Source organism: Trachypithecus francoisi, unplaced genomic scaffold (assembly GCF_009764315.1).
Source record: "Trachypithecus francoisi isolate TF-2019V2 unplaced genomic scaffold, Tfra_2.0 Lachesis_group0, whole genome shotgun sequence".
NCBI classification, from domain to species: domain Eukaryota; kingdom Metazoa; phylum Chordata; class Mammalia; order Primates; family Cercopithecidae; genus Trachypithecus; species Trachypithecus francoisi.
This window is the reverse complement of record NW_022681453.1, coordinates 126,778,794-126,798,648: the sequence shown is the minus strand read 5'-3', so window position 1 is coordinate 126,798,648 and position 19,855 is coordinate 126,778,794. Positions and strand designations below refer to the sequence as shown.

Genomic DNA, 19,855 nt, shown 5'->3' with positions numbered 1-19,855 from the left:
TAGGTTCGAACCATAATGCCTCCATAAAACCTGTGATGCATCTGATTCTTCTCAAAGGAAAAGTCACACGGGAACTAACAAAGAGATGAATAGAGATGAGCAAAACAGACATCATCTGGGCTGGGTCTACTCCTAACACACTTCAGTGACTAAACCATTCTCTCTGATTCGAGGGTTTTCCCATATGAAGACACACAGTACTAACTTCCCGTTTTGGAATTGTTACCCTTGTTGGTTGCCGCCTCCATGGCCACAGGTAACTGCATCAGATAATCCACCCTCTCCGTGTAGCGGACTTTCCGGGTCTGACAGCACTGAATGCGTTCTTCCACCAAAAAACGAAAAACATCGCTTGGGTTTTCTGAGCCGATGCGGTTCCTCTGAAGGGTGGATTGTATCAAGTTAGTAAATGTTTGAATATTGAGCCACTAAGACTTACTAGAAAATGAACTCTAAACCTGGTGTAAACACTTGGCTTTATTAAACATTTCCTCTGGGCGTGCCCATTCACCAATGCACTTTAATAGCAAAACACGGGAATTTATCTCAAGTCCAAAAATGGGGATTGGTAAAATAAAATACAGTTCATCATGGATTGCTATTTCAATATTATTAAATTAAAAACCATGGGAGAGAAATTCATAGAATGAAAAGAAAGGAGGAGGAGAAGCCAATCAAAAGAGAAAGGGAAAAAAATAAAGGGCTGCCCCAGAAAAATGAAAACATGTACAATATGATTATATAAATACACTCATATAAATTAGGTACAAATAAAACAGAAATCATGCTCTGTTAACAGATGTAACGATGTGGCAAAACATTTAAGTGAAAACACTGCTTACAGAAGGGCATGTAGAGAATTAACATAAGACCTGGAAAGTGACGGGAGGGGCAGATGCCAAACTGTGAACGCTGGCTGTTGGCCAGGCACGGTGGTTCACGCCTGCAATCCTAGCACTTTGGGAGGCAGAGGTGGGCGGATCATCTGAGGTCAGGAGTACGAGACCAGCCTGGCCAACATGGTGAAACCCCATTTCTACTAAAAATACAAAAAATTACCCAGGCGTGGTGGTGGGCACCTGTAATCCCAACTACTCAGGAGGCTGAGGCAGGAGAATCGCTTGAATCTGGAAGGCTGAGGTTGCAGTGTGCCAAGATCATGCCACTGCACTCCAGCCTGGGCAACAAAAAAAAACAAAACAAAACAAAAAACACTGGCTGTTTGCAGGGGGTGGCATTAAGGGGGATTTTGATGTTCTCCTTTGTGTTTTCTATATTTTCCACAAAGAACACTGTTGTAACCAGGAAGGTGAAAAAAAAAAAAGAAAAAAAGTTGCTTTTTCGGGGGAAAAAAAGCCTTTACTCAGGAATTCTCAGTGGCTTTCTGGCTCACACCTGTAATCCCAGCACTTTGGGAGGCCAAGGCAGGTGGATCACGAGGTCAGGAGTTCAAGACCAGCCTGACCAACATGGTGAAACCCTATCTCTACTAAAAATACAAAAATTAGCCAGGCATGGTGGCAGATGCCTATAATCCCAGCTACTCAGGAGGCTGAGGCAGGAGAATCACTTGAACCTGGGAGGCGGAAGTTGCAGTGAGCCAAGATCGTGCCACTGTACTCCAGCCTGGGCAACAGAGCTAGACTCTGTCTCAAAAAAAAAAAAAAAAAAGTTTTTAATAGCATTCAATTCTGATGTGAGCAGAGTCATCATCTTTGAGCAGTGGCAGGACACCAAATACCATGCGGGGCTCTTAAGGGACTTTGTCGCAAAGACCAGGAAAAATAAATTGTGAGTGGAATAACTGGCAAGCACTCCTATAACACATATAGGTTAAGAGGAGCACAGAGATCCACAAGTGTCTGGAAACTAGCGTGTGAAGAGCAGTCACATCAAGTGGGCTGAGCAGAGAGTTTCCAGGGAGCTGATTCTGAACCAGCTTCAACAGGAGAGACTGAAGCAAGAAGAGAATGGGGAGGCATTCTGATCAAGCCACAGCTGACTGCACTGAGTGGCTCGGCATCCTTCTTAAAACCCCGCTGAGCATCGCAAAGACTTGACTACTCACCTCTACTAGATTCACCAGGTGCAAGAAGAATTCCTGGGCATCTTGCTGTCTGTTAGAGGAGAATTCTGGGTGGCTCTTGCTTACAAAGGCCTTAAACATGCGCGGAGAGATCCCGTTCTGCTGTGGCTAAAGTATAAAAATGAAATGGACTTACAATACTTTCATGCATGTTAACAGTCCTAAGAGGCAAGCAGAGCAGAGCCCACCATAAACTCCACTTTCCAGATGAGAAAACTACAGCCCAAAGAAGGTAAATAATGATAATGCCCAATACTCACTGGTGTTTACTATGTGCCAGGCCCTGTACTATGAAACTTATGAAGAACACAGAATGAGACTCTTCCTGTTTACTCAAAACTAGAGACAATAGGTGACACACACTTTAGAAAGTACTCACTTTCTAAAGACAGGCACTAGGCTCATTCTCACAGTGGCCAAATGTCATAGCCCATTTCAGAGCAGGCTAGAGATGACTTGGGAGGAAAGGTTTCCGATGGAAGTTAAAAAGAGAGGCCAGGTGCACTGGCTCATGCCTGTATTCCTAGCATTTTGGGAGGCTGAGGCGGGCGGATCACCTGAAGTCAGGAGTTCAAGACCAGCCCAGTCAACATGGCGAAACCCCATCTCTGTTAAAAATACAAAAAATTAGCTGGGCATGGTGGCATGCATCTGTAATCCCAGCTACTCAGGAGAATAAGGCAGGAGAATCACTTGAACCCAGGAGGTGGAGGCTGCAGTGAGCCAAGATCACACCATTGCACTCTGGCTTGAGCAACAAGAGCTAAACTCCATCTCAAAAAATAGATAAATAAATAATAAATAAATAAATAAAAGAGAGGAGAGCTCTGCAGCATCTCCCCTTCCCTTCCATGAGGGTATCGGAGAGAATGCCTCCTGAAGAATGGAGACTTGCAAGAAAGAAAAATGGCATTGCATGGCCCATTAAAGCACCGCAGAGCTGCTCAAGCTCACGAGCCCACCCCATACTGTTTCTGGACCAGAGCACAGGGAGTTCCCAGGAGCTTGTAGAGGGCTTGCCCCTCACCTGGCTGCAGCTGCTAGGAAGGCTGCAGGGGAAGAGCAAGCAGCAGGGCAACTCTGTCAGGACAAGGATGTTGGATTTCCTGGGGGACCAGCAGGACAGCTCAGAATCAGAAGACAGCCAGATGACCCATGTAGGACCCTGCAGAAGTGGGTGGGCTGTCTGCCAGCGGAGAAGGCTCAGGGCAGGTGGGGGTGAAGGCTGCAGAGGCTAGATGGACAGAGCATCAGGGAAAGATCCTTGTAAGGTTCCTGAGGGTGGGATGACAGTTGCGGGGAGGCAGCTCTAAAAAACCACTAATGTGCCCCTACAAAAGGCCAGCCATGACAGGAGACATGTGGCAGCCCAGAGGGAGCACTTGGTAAGCGAAAAAACTCTGTCTACTTCTCTAATCTCCAATTCCCTTGACCCTTGACTATGGAGGGGCCAGCAGCGGGTGGAAAGAAGCAAAGAAGTGGAGCAAGGACCCCCACATACACCAAAAAAAAAAAAAAAAAAAAAAAATAGATGCCGACACTAATGCTTCAGCACTGCTGTTTTCTGAAACTCTTGAGTTTGGTAGAATGAAGAAGCCTAAAACTGGCTTTTTAATACAGTAACCTACAGAAAATCACTAGGAATCTAGGAGATCTGCCCAGGATGCTCTGAAGAGGCAGGTGGGAAAATTCCACATCGCCTTTGGTGATAGAGGTATGCACCTGATAAAGCTGTTTCCCAAATGTTTCCTCCAAGTTCAGCCCATCTGCTCATGGTGATACCTACTGTCTCGTTAATACTCCTGGTAACCCTAGAAAGTGGGCACTAGTCTTATCTTCACTCGGGAAGCTGAGATTGGTAGAGAAGTGCCAGACACGCCTTTCAGCTCAAAGTGGTCTTAACACCCAACTGCCATGCAGCTAACAAAGCCTAACCGGAGTGGCTCTGACTCCAGTTCCAGGCTGTCTGTAGCAAAAACAAGTAAGTGGGTCCTGAAGCACACTTAGGTCTCAGTCATATAAACCTCACCTTGTCATGTGAACCAAAGAAGTAATTTACGTCCTCTCTGCAAATGCTGAAGCTGCTACCCACCCACTCATCCATAAAACCTCCCTTTGCTTAGCTTGCAGACCATACTCCGCTCCTCCAAGTCCAGAGCACAAACTGCCTTCTACCTTCTTTTTTTTTTTTTTTTTTTTGAGACGAAGTCTCGCTCTGTCACCCAGGCTGGAGTGCAGTGGCGCAATCTCTGCTCACTGCAAGCTCTGCCTCCCAGATTCATGCCATTCTCCTGCCTCAGCCTCCCGAGTAGCTGGGACTACAGGCGCCCACCACCACACTCGGCTAATTTTTTGTATTTTTAGTAGAGATGGGGTTTCATCATGTTGACCAGGATGGTATTGATCTCCTGACCTCGTCATCCGCCTGCCTCGGCCTCCCAAAGTGCTGGGATTATAGGTGTGAGCCACCGCGCCCAGCCTGGCTTCTCTACCTTCTTTAACTTTCAGCCTGCTTCTGGTCTGTCTCTGCAGCCTTTGCAGGTGGAGGCCATGTCTTAAACCTCCTTGAATTCTCATGGACATCCAGGTCCATGCCTATAGTCTGGGGACCATGACACGTTTGCAGAATCACAGTCATATGCAACAGGTGATGAGAAAACTCCTTTATCTATCTCCCTGCAACAAAGAGGCAGCTCCATATATAACATCTCTCCAACACACATGTTCTATGCAGTGTTTTCTAATAAAAATCTGATGAATTTCCCTGTCTTGCTGAAAACATAATCTGGTCTGGGCACTTCGTATTTAGTGACTGCCTGCTTCATGCAGAGCACTATTGGAAATTCTGTCTTCTAGGAGCTTACAGACAACAGAGGAGATGAGAGACATACACACACATCGATAACAAATGTTAGGGAACACCACAGAGGACCTGAAACATCACTGGCAGCTCTCAAAGAATTCCTCAAAGTGGCAGCATTTGGGCATCTAAGGACTGACAACCTGTATATACATGACCAGCTTACACACATACACGGCTTCAGTTGTGCTTCCAGCGCTAGTCAAAGCACAATTAATTTTACTACCTGTATATACACCTCCTGAAACCTATGTAAAAGTTGTGACTTTCTTCATTCACAGTGCTGATATATATCACATAGTATCAGCTGACACAAGTATGCAGTAATAACATCTAGCTTCATAGGATGGCTAACATTTATGTACTCATTAAGCAGACATTTACTGAGAGCTATAAAAACTCAGGTGCTTGGATGAATACCTACTACGTGCCAGGCACAGTTCCTAACACTGTACATATTTATTTTTCTTAACTCACCCAACCCCATGAGGTGGTGATGATGATGATTATCTCCACTTGAGAGATGGGAAAACTGAGGCACAGAGGTGTGAAGTCCAGGGTCACAAACCTAAAAAAGTCTCTCCACCCCCTCCCTCTAGTGTCCTTACGCTGTTTTTGGTATACATGTGCCAACATCTCATCTCTGAGGTCCCTGAGTCCATCCTACTGGCTGCTAAAGAGAAGACAAAACATCAAGAGTCTGCATAATCCTTCTTCAAGCCCATACAACTCTAGGGCCAACATCACAAGCCACTCCAACAGTTATTTCTCCACTTTCGAAAGTAGGGAGGCACCACTTGGAATAAATCCCTCGGCATGTGTGCATTTCTCTTTAGGCATTCACGTCAGCATGCATTCACTGCCTGCTGCTGATAGTGTTATTTCCTATAATCTGTGATTCAAGTTTGGTGTGGCTGCCAGTCCCCAACACAGACCATAGCAAGCAGCCACTCTGGAAAGTTTAACGAGCCAGTAAATTCTGAAGAGCTAGCTACTGCTCTGGGCCATCATGTGGCCATACAACCAGGAGGAGAAGTTTCAATACAGACCATGGTGGGAAACACTAGAAAATCAGTCCCATATCTGGACTGTGGCCCAGTCTCAGCCATTCCCCTCCCATACTTCTGTAACCATTTCATTTCTTCATTTTCCTCAGCCAACTTTTCTTAATCCTCTATTCAACAGTCAAGCTATTGCTTGAGAGTTGTCTATCATTTAGAAGTTATTCAAAAAAGTTTCCTAACCAGACAGATGCTACCTCCTCCTCTTCATATCATGCTACAGACCAGTTCCTGGGGTTCACAGCTGGGTTAGCTCAAACTCATCTACTCCAAGCTTAGTGCCTTGATCATCACCTGGCCCCATCTGCTAACACCCATGCCCAAGCCTACTCTCCACTTTCAGGGGGGACATCTTACTAATTCTCACGCTCAATTATTAATATGCTCACTTCACACCTAGTTATTAGAAAGTCAGGCCCTGAAAAAGTTGAGCCTGAATCTCATGAAGCCTTCAGATCTAGCGACCTTATACCAAACACAAGTCAAACAATACCTCAAGGAAGCAATCTTTAGAGCAAACTTAAAGCAAATGATCCAGCTCCTTCAACAAATCAATAGTTTGCAAAAAGAAAGGGAGGGGGACTTTAGAAAGACATCTTGGATAATGCAGGGAAAAATCAGAAGATGGACTAGGTATTCGTGATACTAAGGGATGGTTGTTGATTTTGCTGCTGTGCTTTTAACACTTTAAACAGCTTTTTTTTAAAGAGACGAAGTCTTGCTGTTGCCCAGGCTGGATGGCAATGGTGCAATCACAGCTCACTGCATCCTCAAACCCTTGGGCACAAGTGATCCTCCCACCTTGGCCTCCCAAGTATCTGGGATTACAGACACATGCCACTGTGCCCAGCTAATTCTTTTACTATCTTTTTTTTTCAGAGACAGAGGTCTTACTGTGTGGCCCAGGTTTGTCTCAAAGTCCTGGTTTCAAGCAATCTTCCCACCTCAGCCTCTCAAAAGTGCTGGGATTACAGGTGTGAGCCACCACACCTGGCTGAACACTTTAAACTTTTAATACAATACTTATGTTAAAAGAAGAAAGAAGGTGTTATAGTTACAGATGCAAATTTAAATAATTTTTCCTTTAAAAAAAAAAAAAGGTCAGGCTCTGGACAAGGCAGTTCCCTAAAAGAAACCAAAAATCCAAAATAAGAACCAAAGAATTAAATTAAAGAAAGCATGTTTCCCATTTAGCAATGAGCCAGTGATATCACCTGAATGCCCCTATGGGCCCAATACCTCATAAGATGAGAGGCAGAGATCAAAACTGACCAAGAGTCAGCCCTGCCTTTACGGAACACACACTCTCACTTAAGAGCTGGCTCTCAGACACCTGACGCAATGGCTAGTCCTGACCACTAACTTTATAACACAGAGACCCAGGAAGTCACCAAAATAGCACCCAACTAAGGAACCTGTCATATTAATAAGATACTGTATTTACTTTCTCCATCAGCAATTGCAAAACAGATCAGCTAAAATTAGAGGGAGGCCTTCAGTGTTCAGAATCTCTCCCAAATGCTTACACAGGACTTTCTGTTTAACAGAGTGCACCACTCCGACAGCCAGACACAGTCCACTCATATTCCCCTGAGCCGAATGCTTTAATTAATAAGCAAGCAGCAAGACTGAGACTTTTATCACATCAGAGCAATACCTGAATAGATACTTTTAAACCACAGGATAAAAGTAAGATAGACACATGTCTGCCTTTCCCTAAAACAAAGGTGTATGAAGTCTGTTGACTTAAATTTTTTTGGCGGACTTCCCAGCCCCACTCCTGTCGGGATGTTGGGACTGTGTCAGGAACTCCGCCCGAGAGCCCCACCGGGGCTCTTTGCCGGAGGCCGACAGACCTCTCCCCCACACCTTAGGTGACCAAAAATAAATTTGCAGTTTTGCTCCTACCCTTGCCTACTCACTGGTTCTTTTGTGCCCGCTCGGCTGGTGGTCTTTAGAAAAACAAATCAGTTGGTGCCGAAGACCCGGGAGGAGACCCCTCCTCAGGCCTCTAAGGGTTGAGGAACCTCCTCCTGCTCCCACACCGCAGACAGACCAGGACCTGAGACCCGCTTCCCTCACTCTCACGGCCTCTCTGGGGTAAGTACCCTTGTCTCCTCTTTACCTCCCTCGGCCAAAAATCCTGCGCAGGTCCGAGGCCCACTTTTGAGCCAACAAGTGGCTCGGGAGACCCGTTCAGGACGGAGACGTCCGCCTGAGGGTAATCTCCACTTTGGCTCCATGAGCCTCCAGTCTGTCTCTGCTGGTTCCAAAGGACGCTTTGAAGCCAGGCAGAGATCCACTTCCATTTCCATTGTGTCCATTGTGTAAGTAAAGAGGAAACAAATGGGAAACCCCCAGTCCAAATTTCCAAAGAGCACCCCCTTAGGGTGCCTCCTAGCCAATTTAAAAACCTTACAGCTCGAACAAGACCTTAGGAGGAAGCGTTTAATTTTCCTTTCCACTGTGGCGTGATCAACCTCAGCAATTTCTGCCAGCGGCTAGGCAAGTGGTCCGAAATTAATTACATACAAGGCTTTTGGGCCTTACGCTCTCGTTCCGACCTGCCCTATACTCCTCCTTCTCTCCCCGCTTTCTCCACCCCCTCCCTTCCTGCCCAGACTCCTCCTTCCTCCTCCTTATCTACTAGTAATCCACTCGGTCCCGTGCCTCCTTCGGGGCCCCCAACTGGCTGTCTTGAGTCTCCTGTCTCTGCCCACACCCGTTCTAAGTGCCCTGCTGATGCCTCCACTCCTGCCCCACACCCTCCTACAGTGTTAGCACCTTTGCGAGAGGTAGCTGGGGCAGAAGGGGTAGTCAGAGTACATGTCCCTTTTTCACTGGCCGATCTTTCCAAAATTGAGAAGCGTTTAGGTGATTTCTCAGCTAATCCTACCATATACATAAAGGAATTTAGATACCTTTGTCAGGCCTATGACTTAACTTGGCATGACCTCCAGGTTATCCTAACCTCCACCCTAAACCCTGAGGAGCAAGAGCGCATCCTAGCGGCCGCCAGGCAGCACACCAACCAACTACATTTAACTGACACCGCCATTCCACTAGGGGAGCAAGCAGTCCCCTCGGCAGACCCAGGCTGGGACTATCAAGCAGGCCAGCCTGGGCACCGTAGGCGAGACATAATGGTCCAGTGTTTGTTGGCTGGTATGCAAGCAGCCTCAAACAAAACTGTAAATTTTAACAAATTAAAAGAAATTATTCAAAATACAGAAGAAAATCCAGCCGCATTCTTAAATAGGCTGACTGAGGTTCTAACCCAGTATACCCGGTTAGATCCGGCCTCCCCCACAGAGGCCACCATTTTGGCGTCTTATTTCATTTCTCAATCAGCTCCCAACATTCGTAAAAAACTTCAAAAGGTAGAGGATGGTCCTCAGACACCAATACAAGACCTAGTTAAATTAGCCTTTAAGGTCTATAACTCCAGAGAGGAGATGGCTGAAGCACAGAGGCAAGCTCGCCTTGAACAGAAGGTTCAGCTCCTAGCAGCGGCTTTACAGCCCAGTCGTAACCCCAGGCCAGAGAGCACACACCCCACAGACTCCAAAGGAGCCTGCTATAAGTGCGGCAAGGCAGGACACTATGCCAACAGGTGTCCGCAAGGTCCCCGAGCCCCAACGCAGCCTTGCTATAAGTGCAAGGCATCAGGACATTGGGTCAGTGAATGTCCTAACCCTCGTCCACCAGCAACCCCCCTGCACTGCTTGCCAGCAGGGAGGACACTGGAAGTCTGATTGCCCCACCCTGAGAACAGGTGCTGCATCTCCACGTGACCCCCTTTCCCAGGATCCTGGGAGCTCCTTCCAGCTCCTACATCTGGACGACGACAACTGAAGGTGCCGAGACTCGGGGACCCCCCATCACCCTCGCCGAGCCGCGGGTAACTCTCCTGGTAGCAGGTAAGACAATTTTTTTAATCAACAGCGAGGCTACCTATTCTGTTTTGCCGTCCTTCTCTGGACCTAGCCTTCCATCCAATATCTCTGTAGTAGGAGTAAGCAGAAAGCCATCCACTCCACAAAAAACTCCATTCCTTAATTGCTGCCTGGCCAACAACTACTTTGCGCACTCGTTCCTAATTCCCAACTAAAAAGGGCCCCTACCGAAAGCAATCAGTGGAAATCAGTTTGGCTTTCCCCCACTCGCCTCAAACTTACTAAATTTTCTTAACTATCTCATACTCCCCAGCCTTGCCGGGGCTATCCTTCTGGGTTTTGCCCATATTCCAACAAATGCTTCCATTCCTCATTCCTATACTAATACTGTGCCTTATTTTATGTTTTGTCCCAATTTTGATCAAATTTCTCCGTGCCAAGATTCCGTACGTCCAAATGCCAACCGTGGGCCCTGACCTTAACGACACCTCTTAATAGCAGGAAGTAGCCAGACAGACCACGGCGCCCCTTATCACTATTATCAATAAAAGGTTGGACGGTTTGGACCAATGGAGGCAAGATGGTGCACTTCCGGGTTCTTCTTCACCAACTTTTCCCGCGCGAAAATGCAGCCAGCGCTCAGGGAAGGTGCAGACCAACCGGGCATGCGCCAGGTGACGTCAATCCGAAGAGACTAAGATTTACCTGGTCGCACCTGCGGAATGCCCCCCCCCCCATACGCCCGTGCCCCGCCTATTGCCCTCCCACTCCTAGAAAAGCCGCTCCGGACCGACACCAGGCGCGGACTTTCCAGCCCCACTCCTGCCAGGATGTCGGGACTGTGTCAGGAATTCCTCCCGAGAGCTCCACCAGGGGACTCTGTCGGCCTTCTTTGCTGGAGGCCGACAGACCTCTCCCCCACACCTTAGGTGACCAAAAATAAATTTGCAGTTTTGCTCCTTAAAAAAAAAAAAAATTTTTTTGTTTCACTATTTTATTTATTTATTTATTTTTTTTTTTATTATTATTATACTTTAAGTTCTAGGGTACACGTGCAGAACGTGCAGGTTTGTTACATATGTATACTTGTGCCATGTTGGTGTGCTGCACCCATCAACTCGTCAGCACCCATCAACTTGTCATTTACATCAGGTATAACTCCCAATGCAATCCCTCCCCCCTCCCCCCTCCCCCCTCCCGATAATAGGTCCCGGTGTGTAATGTTCCCCTTCCCAAGTCCAAGTGATCTCATTGTTCAGTTCCCACCTATGAGTGAGAACATGCGGTGTTTGGTTTTCTGTTCTTGTGATAGTTTGCTGAGAATGATGGTTTCCAGCTGCATCCATGTCCCTACAAAGGACCCAAACTCATCCTTTTTTATGGTTGCATAGTATTCCATGGTGTATATGTGCCACATTTTCTTAATCCAGTCTGTCACCTTAAACAATAAACCTTGGACCAGTAAGTGTTTAACCTAGGCCAAAACCCCAAATCCCCTAAGCTAGGAGGACAAGGGCATTCCCAAACTATTACTCATATTTCAAAGGTGAATCCGAAAGGTTGCATGTGTCTAACCTAGGAAAATAGAGGTTAAGGGAAACAAAGCTCTTACATTCACAGCTAAAATTACATCCCCTTGAAGCAGAACACTAGTTATCTCATGTTGATAAAAAATTGAGACCAGCAATTATGTGTTGAGGATTATTTAGATGAGAAATCAAATAAATTGTCGCTTAAGAAATGCAGCTTGTACAGAATACAGAGTTATTTAAAATATGTTATCTTTGGAAGAAGAAATAAGGTAGAGTGTTCCACTTTAAAACATTTGAAAGCACTGCCTTAGAATGCATAGAGAAAATATTTTTTGAAGAAAAAAATGCCCTTTTATAGTATTATCTATTGTAAGCACAAGTTAATCTTAAAATTCAATTCAACATATTTAAGTAAAAATGGCGGTACCACAAATAAATATGGCCACCTTTTTATGCATGATAATGTTTATTAAACATGCATATATAAAAAGCTAGATTTAACCTTGGTTTATAGCAGATTAATTTAATACCGGGAAGTATATATTCTAGAAATGACCCAACTTGTAAGACACTGGTGAGAAACCCTCGTAACTGGGCTACCTGGTAATTCTGCAAACTTCAAATGCCCCCTTTTGTCATCCACCTGCCACCATCCACACACTGAGGCACTGGGAGCCTGAAGTAAGTCTTGGAACAACTGTTAGGGAAGTAGGATAATGCAGTGATCAAAAACACAGACTCCAGAGCCAAACTGCCTGATATAATTCCCAGCTCCACCACTCACTGGCTTTGTAACTTTGGGCAAGGCTTCTGTACATCCGTTTGTACACCGTTTCTGCATCAGTGAACATACAGGAAGAGCCTGGCCCTTTGCAAGCACTATGTGATGCTAGTTATTAAGATCATGAGTGGCGGTGGCCCTGGAAAAAGGCATTTCTGCCACATGGCTCTGACCCATCCTTCATGCTCTCTCCCCTCCACCACACATTCCTCTCATCATCTATCCCCTTTTCTGTTTCAGTGAATCTTCTTGCCCTATCTTGGGGCATTTCAGGCTCATCTATAAGTTACAAACACCAGCGGCCTGGGACAGGTCCATCCTTCCAAAGGGCTTCAGGTACCTGAGAAAATGAAAGAGCCTCACAAATTGGTTCCTTTGAAACCAACTGCCAGTGAAAATCCTGATGCCTGAGAAACTAATTATTTCCACTGTCAAGGAAAGTGGAGATTTTTGCTGTAAATTATTTGTCTATTCAAGGAACAGCTTGAAATGGACATCCCCAAGGCCACAAGGAAAATCATGGTCAATGTGAGCTCTATTTGAGTGTTAAAGGAATATTACCAATGCTGGACCAAAGACCCACTTGTCTCACACCCAGCTGGACGGGCCTTCCCTGTCCCTGCCCAAATGCACACTATATACTTCTCACAATCAGGATTCTTTCTTTAAGACTACTAGATCATGGCACCTGAGGGCTGGAAAGGATTTCACAAGTCATCTAGATCAAGGGTCACAAATCCAAATACCCAGAGTCTCAGTCAGGTCATGAGTCATAAAGGGACCGGAGCCAGCTGGGGACTATGTGACCTGTGTGAAGGGAGGTCTGGCCCTTGGCTCCAGCTGACATCACAGGCCTGGGACTGTCAGACGTTCTGAGTGGTTAAGAGAAGATGGAAATTTAGATTTTATGTGTGGACCAAGCAAAACACATCCCAGAGATGGCCCAAGTGCTTTCAGGTCACACACCTCGATCCAGACAGAGCAGTGCCTCCCACCTACAAGCCTCAGACCCTGGAGATGTAAAGAGCTACTACACTACGGCCACCGAATCCAACGCTCCGGGAAGAGAGACAAGGGCTCCAAACAGATGCTACTTGTAGACTGCATAGACAGTGTGCCTTGCTCATATAAGAACTACTTTTTTTTAACATAAAAGGACACTGTAATATCAACAAAACCAAATTTTATTTCCAAACAGCACTAAATGGATGATTTTTCATTTCACATTTTCTCAAATAAGGAGATCCCAAAAGCACAGAAATGGTCACGCAAGGTGCACAGATTTTATTTACATTAGAAAGGGGACTCCTGGGCTTAAAACATTCACTACCACCAACTAAACCAATTCTACTACTTGAATGGTGAGATCGGAAGGTGGCATGGCTTGCCCATAATCACACAGCTCCTTGCAGAACCAGGAGGGAAAGCCAGGGTCCTGAGTCCCACTCCCAGCTCCTTCACCTCCACCAGAGAGCACAGACCCTACCCCAGAAGAGCCATACAAGAAGTGACACCGCCTGGATGAGAACTCAGAACAAATACGATCATAACACAATTTTGGACTGAGGTTTATCCACAATCACCTCTTTAAAGTTTCACAGAAGCACAGAAGTAGAAGAAGCCTGGATAACCCCAAACTCCAGCCCTACCCTCAAGCCACCTCCTCAACTGTATCTCAGATGGGAGCCTTCCAGCCTCTGGTGGATAAGGACCTTGTTATCTTACAATGCTGAGTAACAGTGCAACTTGAGAACTTCAATTCTTCCTATTCCCGTACCACTCTGGTCTCTTGGGTTTGCCATTCAGAATGTCTGTTTCCCTCTCCACCCTCTTCACAACTTAATTCTTTCTCCTCGCCCCCAAGACTGCCTCTGTATGTTCTTTTCATAACCTCCCTTCCCTTGTTTGCTCCATTTCCACAACTAGCTGGCTTCCTTATGAACAAGAGGGTATTTATTCACTGTTGATTCTTGCTGTCAGTCTACAGGTATTAGCTAAGAAGGACTGGCTTAAGATAAACACTTGAGACACAGAACTGAACAAGCCTGCCCAGTAAGTCAAGACAGGGTACTGGGAAGCCAGAGCAGGTAGTGGGGAAGTGGGGCATGAGTTCCACTCAGAGCATCTGTGGCAAAGGGAAAGAACAGTGCCAAACACAGATGTGTAAGCTGTGCACTGCACAACTGCAAGGGCACCACTCAAAAAGACCAAGTTATGAGTAGTACCCTCTGGAGTTGTACAACGAGCAGCATAAGGAGGGGCCAGTGGAAATGCAGGTCTGGCCATTAAAAGATCAAGCCCATATTTCAGTGCTTCTGTTAATTAATAATGACTGGCCCACAGAGTTTCCTCTACTTGAGTGTGCTTAAGAACCACCCGGCAGCTTACCATACCTGAGGAAAGCCAAGCCCTCCCCTGAGATTCTGATTCCTCAGTCCTGCGGAGGGACTAAGGAATCTGTGTGTTATTCTTTGTTTGTTTGTTTGTTTGATATGGAGTCTCACTGTGTCGCCCAGGCTGGAGTGCAGTAGCACAATTTCGACTCACTGCAACCTCCTGGTTCAAGCAATTCTCCCACTTCAGCTTCCTGAGTAGCTGCGATTACAGGCATGTGCCACCACGCCCAACTAATTTTTGTATTTTTAGTAGAGACAGGGTTTCACCATGTTGGCCAGGGTGGTCTTGAACTCCCGACCTCAGGCAATCTGCCTGCCTCGGCCTCCCAAAGTGCTGGGATTATAGGCGTGAGCCACCACGCCTGACCCTGTGGGTTGTTTTTTTAACAACCAGACTCTTGAGAAACTCTAGCCAACAAAGTTGAGGCTTAGGAGAAGGAAGACACTATAAGTGCCAAGACTGTGGTACCAAGGGGAAAATGTTTATATTTTTATGAGATTTAGTCCTTCAATCTCAGCTCTATTTTATAAAGAATACTGTTTCTAAAGATGGTTAATGATGGCACACATGTATAACCCATGAAGCAACTGTCTCTATAAACCCAACCCTGGCAAGCTATTGCCTGTCACAATTTTTAAGAGCATACAGACAGGCACCCTAGACACTGAAATGACATTACTATTCTGACAGCTTGCTAAATTTATGGCCACCGTGTGCCAAATCAGAGGAAACCCACATTCTAAAGCTCCTCCCTACCTACAGGTCAACATGGCAAACGCTCGGACGCTTACCTTGTGCTCCTCCTTCATCACCTGTTCAATGAGTTCAGATTTCACCGGAGGCTTTGAATACTGGCCTGAGAGAAGGCCATGTCCTAACTTAGTCCTGGCCAGGACAGAGAAACAAAAACAAAAAGGTCATTGTTGTTTTTCCACAGCAATATTACATTCATCTATGAGTATCAGTAAGTACAGCTGCTGTTAAGTGGAGCATTTGATGTGGATGACACACAAATAACTTATTTGATTCTGCTTCATAGTGATACCAGTTTCAAATGTTCTTCAGTATTGTGTAGATAACTTTATCTTCTTATAAAAGTAACACATTCTCATTATGGAACACTTTAAAAAAAAAAAAACATAAAGAATTGCCTTTAATTTTGCAACCCAGAGATAGCCACCATGAACATTTTAATGGATGCTTTTCGTAAAAAAAAAAAAAAAAATCTGCCACTTACATCTGTGTGTTGAAATCTTGTGTTGGATCTAAAGGCGAGTAGTCAAATATTCTGGGAAGGTTTCCTACATACCTAGAAAATGAGTGGCAACAGTTAAAACATAGCAACTGCAAGAAGAACAGAACCAAAACAAGCCAGCGAAATTCTTGCTAAGACCTTCTTGCCCCTTTGTCAAACTAAACAATCTACCTGAAGAAAAGTTTTTCCTGAGATTCTACCCCTACCAGCACTCATGACCTTCCTGAAACATTTATCCTTCTATCAGTGGGTCTCAACCCTCGTTGTAAGTTAGATTCACCCAAAGAGTTTCTTTTACATTTACCAAAGCCAGAACCACCCCTAGATGTTCCAATTTCATTGCTCGAGACTGAGGCTTGGGATTTGGAATGTCTTTTAAAAGTTCCCCAAGTGATTCTAACATGCATCCAGAGTTAAGAACCACCGGCTAAGCCATCACAATAATCACCACCTCGATGACAATGGTACAGAGGCCAGGCGCCATGGCTCACACCTGTAATCCCAGCACTTTGGGAGGCTGAGGCAGGTGGTTCACCTGAGGTCAGGAGCTCGAGACCAGCCTAGCTAACATGGCAAAACCCCGTGTCTACTAAAAATACAAGAATTAGCCAGGCGCGGTGGCACGTGCCTGGAATCCCAGCTGCTCAGGAGGCTGAGGCAGGAGAATCGCTTGAACCCTGGAGGTGGAGATTGCAGTGAGCCAAGATCGTGCCACCAGACTCCAGCCTGGGTGACAAAGCAAAACTCTGTCTCAAAAAACAAAAAAGACAACAGTAGAGTTAGGGACAAGACTCGACTTAAACCAAAACATCGTCAGGCTCCTCTGAATCCTCTGCTTGACTGGACCTGTCCTTGGGCTTCCCTCTCTGTTCTTGTAGATCGAGTTTGAGTAAGCATCCTGCTAATTCAGTTTAGTGAAAATCGCCCATCCTTGTATCTGACCAGCCTAGCCTGCCTTCAGCAGTAATCCCATTAAGTCTGGGTAGCCAGAAACCCCTTATCCTTGATGTTTCTTCTTTGTGATTTTCCATCCCCTCGCCCCACCCAACTCCTTGGTTATAAATCCCCACTTGACCTTGTTGGAATCAGAGTTGAGTCCAATGTCTCCCCCATTGCCAGGCCCTGTTGCAGTGCTCCTACACCTATGGCCATGGGCCCCCTTGAATAAAGTCTGCCTTATCATCTTTAACAAGTGTTTGGGTAATTTTTTTCTTTAACATTAAAAATTGTTCCAATAATCTCAAAATGAATAATAATGGCAATAGCAGTGACAGCTACCATTTTCTGGAGGGCTTCCTATATTAGCCTGTTGAGTCTTCATTGCAACCGTATGAGGAAGGGATTGTTGTTATCATTATCCCCATCTGAGAGGTGAGAAATTGGGATGCAAATTCATTAGGTAGCTTCCAAAGCCTCCAAGCCACCTGTAATCCCAGTACATTTGGAAGCCGAGGAGGGATGACTGCTTGAACCCAACAGTTGAGACCAGCCTGGACAACATAATGAGACCCCAACTGTACAAAAAATTTTTTTTAATTAGCTGGGTGCAGTGGTACATACCTATAATTGCAGCTACTCGAGAGGCTGAGGTGGGAGGATTACCTGAGCCCAGGAGGTCAATGCTGCAGTGAGCTGTGATTGTACCACTGCACTCCAGCCTGGGTGACAGAGCAAGACCCTATCTCAAAAAAAAAATCTACCAGGGAGGAAGTAATGAGGCCCACAATGGACGCAAGCAGCCTGGCACCAGGCCAAGTTCAGAACCACTCTGCTGCCTGTGTCTGCCCATCCACTGCCCCTGGAGTGACTGCAAGCTTATCCTGACAGAACGGTGCCAACTTTAACACTGATCTCCAATCATAATATACAATCACTCCTTTCACTTCTGAAATTCACTTCCTATTTCACATCCTCTATTTTGTGTTGTCCTTTCCCCATTTTCTTTAACTCTCTAGCCTGAAAACTCTAGGAAGAAGAATCCAAAAGCAGATCCCTTTCTCCAGTCCATCATGTGCCCCACTCTGCCCACTTCTCTGACCTCATCTGCCACTGTGTTCCCCCAGCCCACAACATCCCCACCACTTGTCCCTCTTGCCGCCCGAGAGCATGAAAGACTTGCTCATGTCTCAAGGTCATGCCTTCTGCTGTCTTTTTCCTGGGATGCTGTTTCACAGATCCTTGCTTGGCAGCTCCTTCTCAAGCCTGTTGACAAGTCACCTTTCCAGACCCTCAGATAAAACAAGAGGGGCGCTCCCACCCTTCCTCACTCCCTACCATCTGCTTTTGACTGACTTTCTTCTTAGCATGCATCACTATTTGCAATTTTACAATTTACTTGTGATATGGTTTTGCTGTGTCCCCACCCAAATCTCATCTTGAATTACAGCTCCCATAATTCCCATGTGTGGTGGGAGGGACCCTGTGGGAGGTAATTGAATCATGGGGGAGGTCTTTTCATGCTGTTCTCGTGAGAGTGAATAAATCTCATGAGATCTGATGGTTTTATAAATGGGAGTTCCCCTGCACAAGTGCACAAGCTCTTGCCTACCTCCAGGCAAGACGTGGCTTTGCTCCTAATTTGCCCTCTGCCATGATTGTGAGGCCTCCCCAGCCATGTGTAACTGTGGGTCAATTAAACCACTTTCCTTTATAAATTACCCAATCTTAAGTATGTCTTTATTAGCAGCATGAGAACAGACTAATATATCTTGTTTAGTATCTGTCTTTCCAGAGATTATATACTAGAATGTCATCTCATTAAGGTAGCAACTTTATTTAAATCACTGCATCTCCAGCACAAGAACAGCATTTGACATGTAAAAGACACTCAATAAATAAGAATACATTTATGTCACACAATCACACAATTAACTTTCATAACTGAGTACAATAACCAAACAGAAAAGGCATTATGGCAATGAAACCCTAGCAGAGAAGCATGATACACTATTAGTTGGCAATGACCTCTAATTGGATTCCCTAACTACTAGAAACTTCTAGGCACCTGCTGTCCACAAACTCAGAAGTTGTAGCTTAGCTTCTGTACCTACATCAAAATTAACAGAGTGTGCTTCTTTGGGCCAGTCCCATTCAAAGGACAAACAAGACACAAACCAAACTTCAGAGCTAAACTATTTAGATGCAGGGGCTACACTGAAGAATTTCTAACAATACATAACATGATGAACTCAGAAGCTCTCTTATGATCCAGTTTTAATCACATCTCAAAACCTGACAAGACAAAAAAAACTCACTGGAATGATGAACACTAGTGAATAGGCTTATGCTTGAAGGCAAAATAGAAGAGTAAAGAGAATAATTTTTTTTTTTTTTAATCAAAACAGTGTCTCACTCCCTCGCCCAGGCTGGAGTGCAGTGGCACAATCTGGGCTCACTGCAACCTCTGCCTCCCAGGTTCAAGCAATTCTCCTGCCTCAACCTCCCAAGTAGCTGGTATTACAGGCGTGCACTACCATGCCTGGCTAATTTTTTAGTAGAGCGAGGTTTTGCCATGTTGGCCAGGCTGGTCTCGAACTCCTGACCTCAAGTGATCTGCCCACCTCAGACTCCCAAAGTGCTGGGATTACAGGCATGAGCCACCGTGCCCAGCCAAGAATAAATCTTTGATGTCAGAAAAGTTCACTTTGCTGGCACCTGAGGTCAGGGAGAAAAAGAAGTCCATTTTGCTATCAATGTATATCCCTTTTCTAACTGATGAAGGAAATCTTCCATTATAACAAAATTAAATTAAAATGCAGAAGTGACGCTAGATAATTTTCATAGATGTTATACCTCCTGTTTGTAATCTAGCAATTCTTAAAAAGATGTAGTTTAGCTATCTAGCAATCTATCTTGGTTGTCATTCCATTTGTATACCAGTTTATTTAGATTCAGTTCTCAATAAAAATTATTTTGAAATGTAAACTAGGTGCAAGTGGCACACAGGGTACCAAGGAATCAGGCCAAGTTCCCAAATTACACTATGGC

The 19,855-nt window shown here is 45.4% G+C and overlaps 1 protein-coding gene and 1 long non-coding RNA gene across 6 annotated transcripts in view; one reads left to right on the top strand and one right to left on the bottom strand.

Annotated features, from left to right (window-relative positions):
* USP13 (ubiquitin specific peptidase 13) overlaps positions 1–19,855 on the bottom strand; it is a 135,893-nt gene that overhangs the window by 42,578 nt on the left and 73,460 nt on the right. For all 5 annotated transcript variants that reach the window (XM_033211775.1, XM_033211779.1, XM_033211774.1 and 2 more), the window contains 4 exons: positions 15,851–15,922; positions 15,405–15,498; positions 2,069–2,194; positions 227–380 (listed from right to left, as the gene is read on the bottom strand). In XM_033211775.1, coding sequence (XP_033067666.1) covers positions 227–380; positions 2,069–2,194; positions 15,405–15,498; positions 15,851–15,922 — 446 coding nt within the window. The remainder of the gene's footprint in view (positions 1–226; positions 381–2,068; positions 2,195–15,404; positions 15,499–15,850; positions 15,923–19,855) is intronic.
* Positions 10,261–10,473, top strand: LOC117083771. Its single transcript, XR_004437207.1, has 2 exons — positions 10,261–10,311; positions 10,345–10,473. It is a non-coding gene; the product is annotated as an uncharacterized LOC117083771 (long non-coding RNA).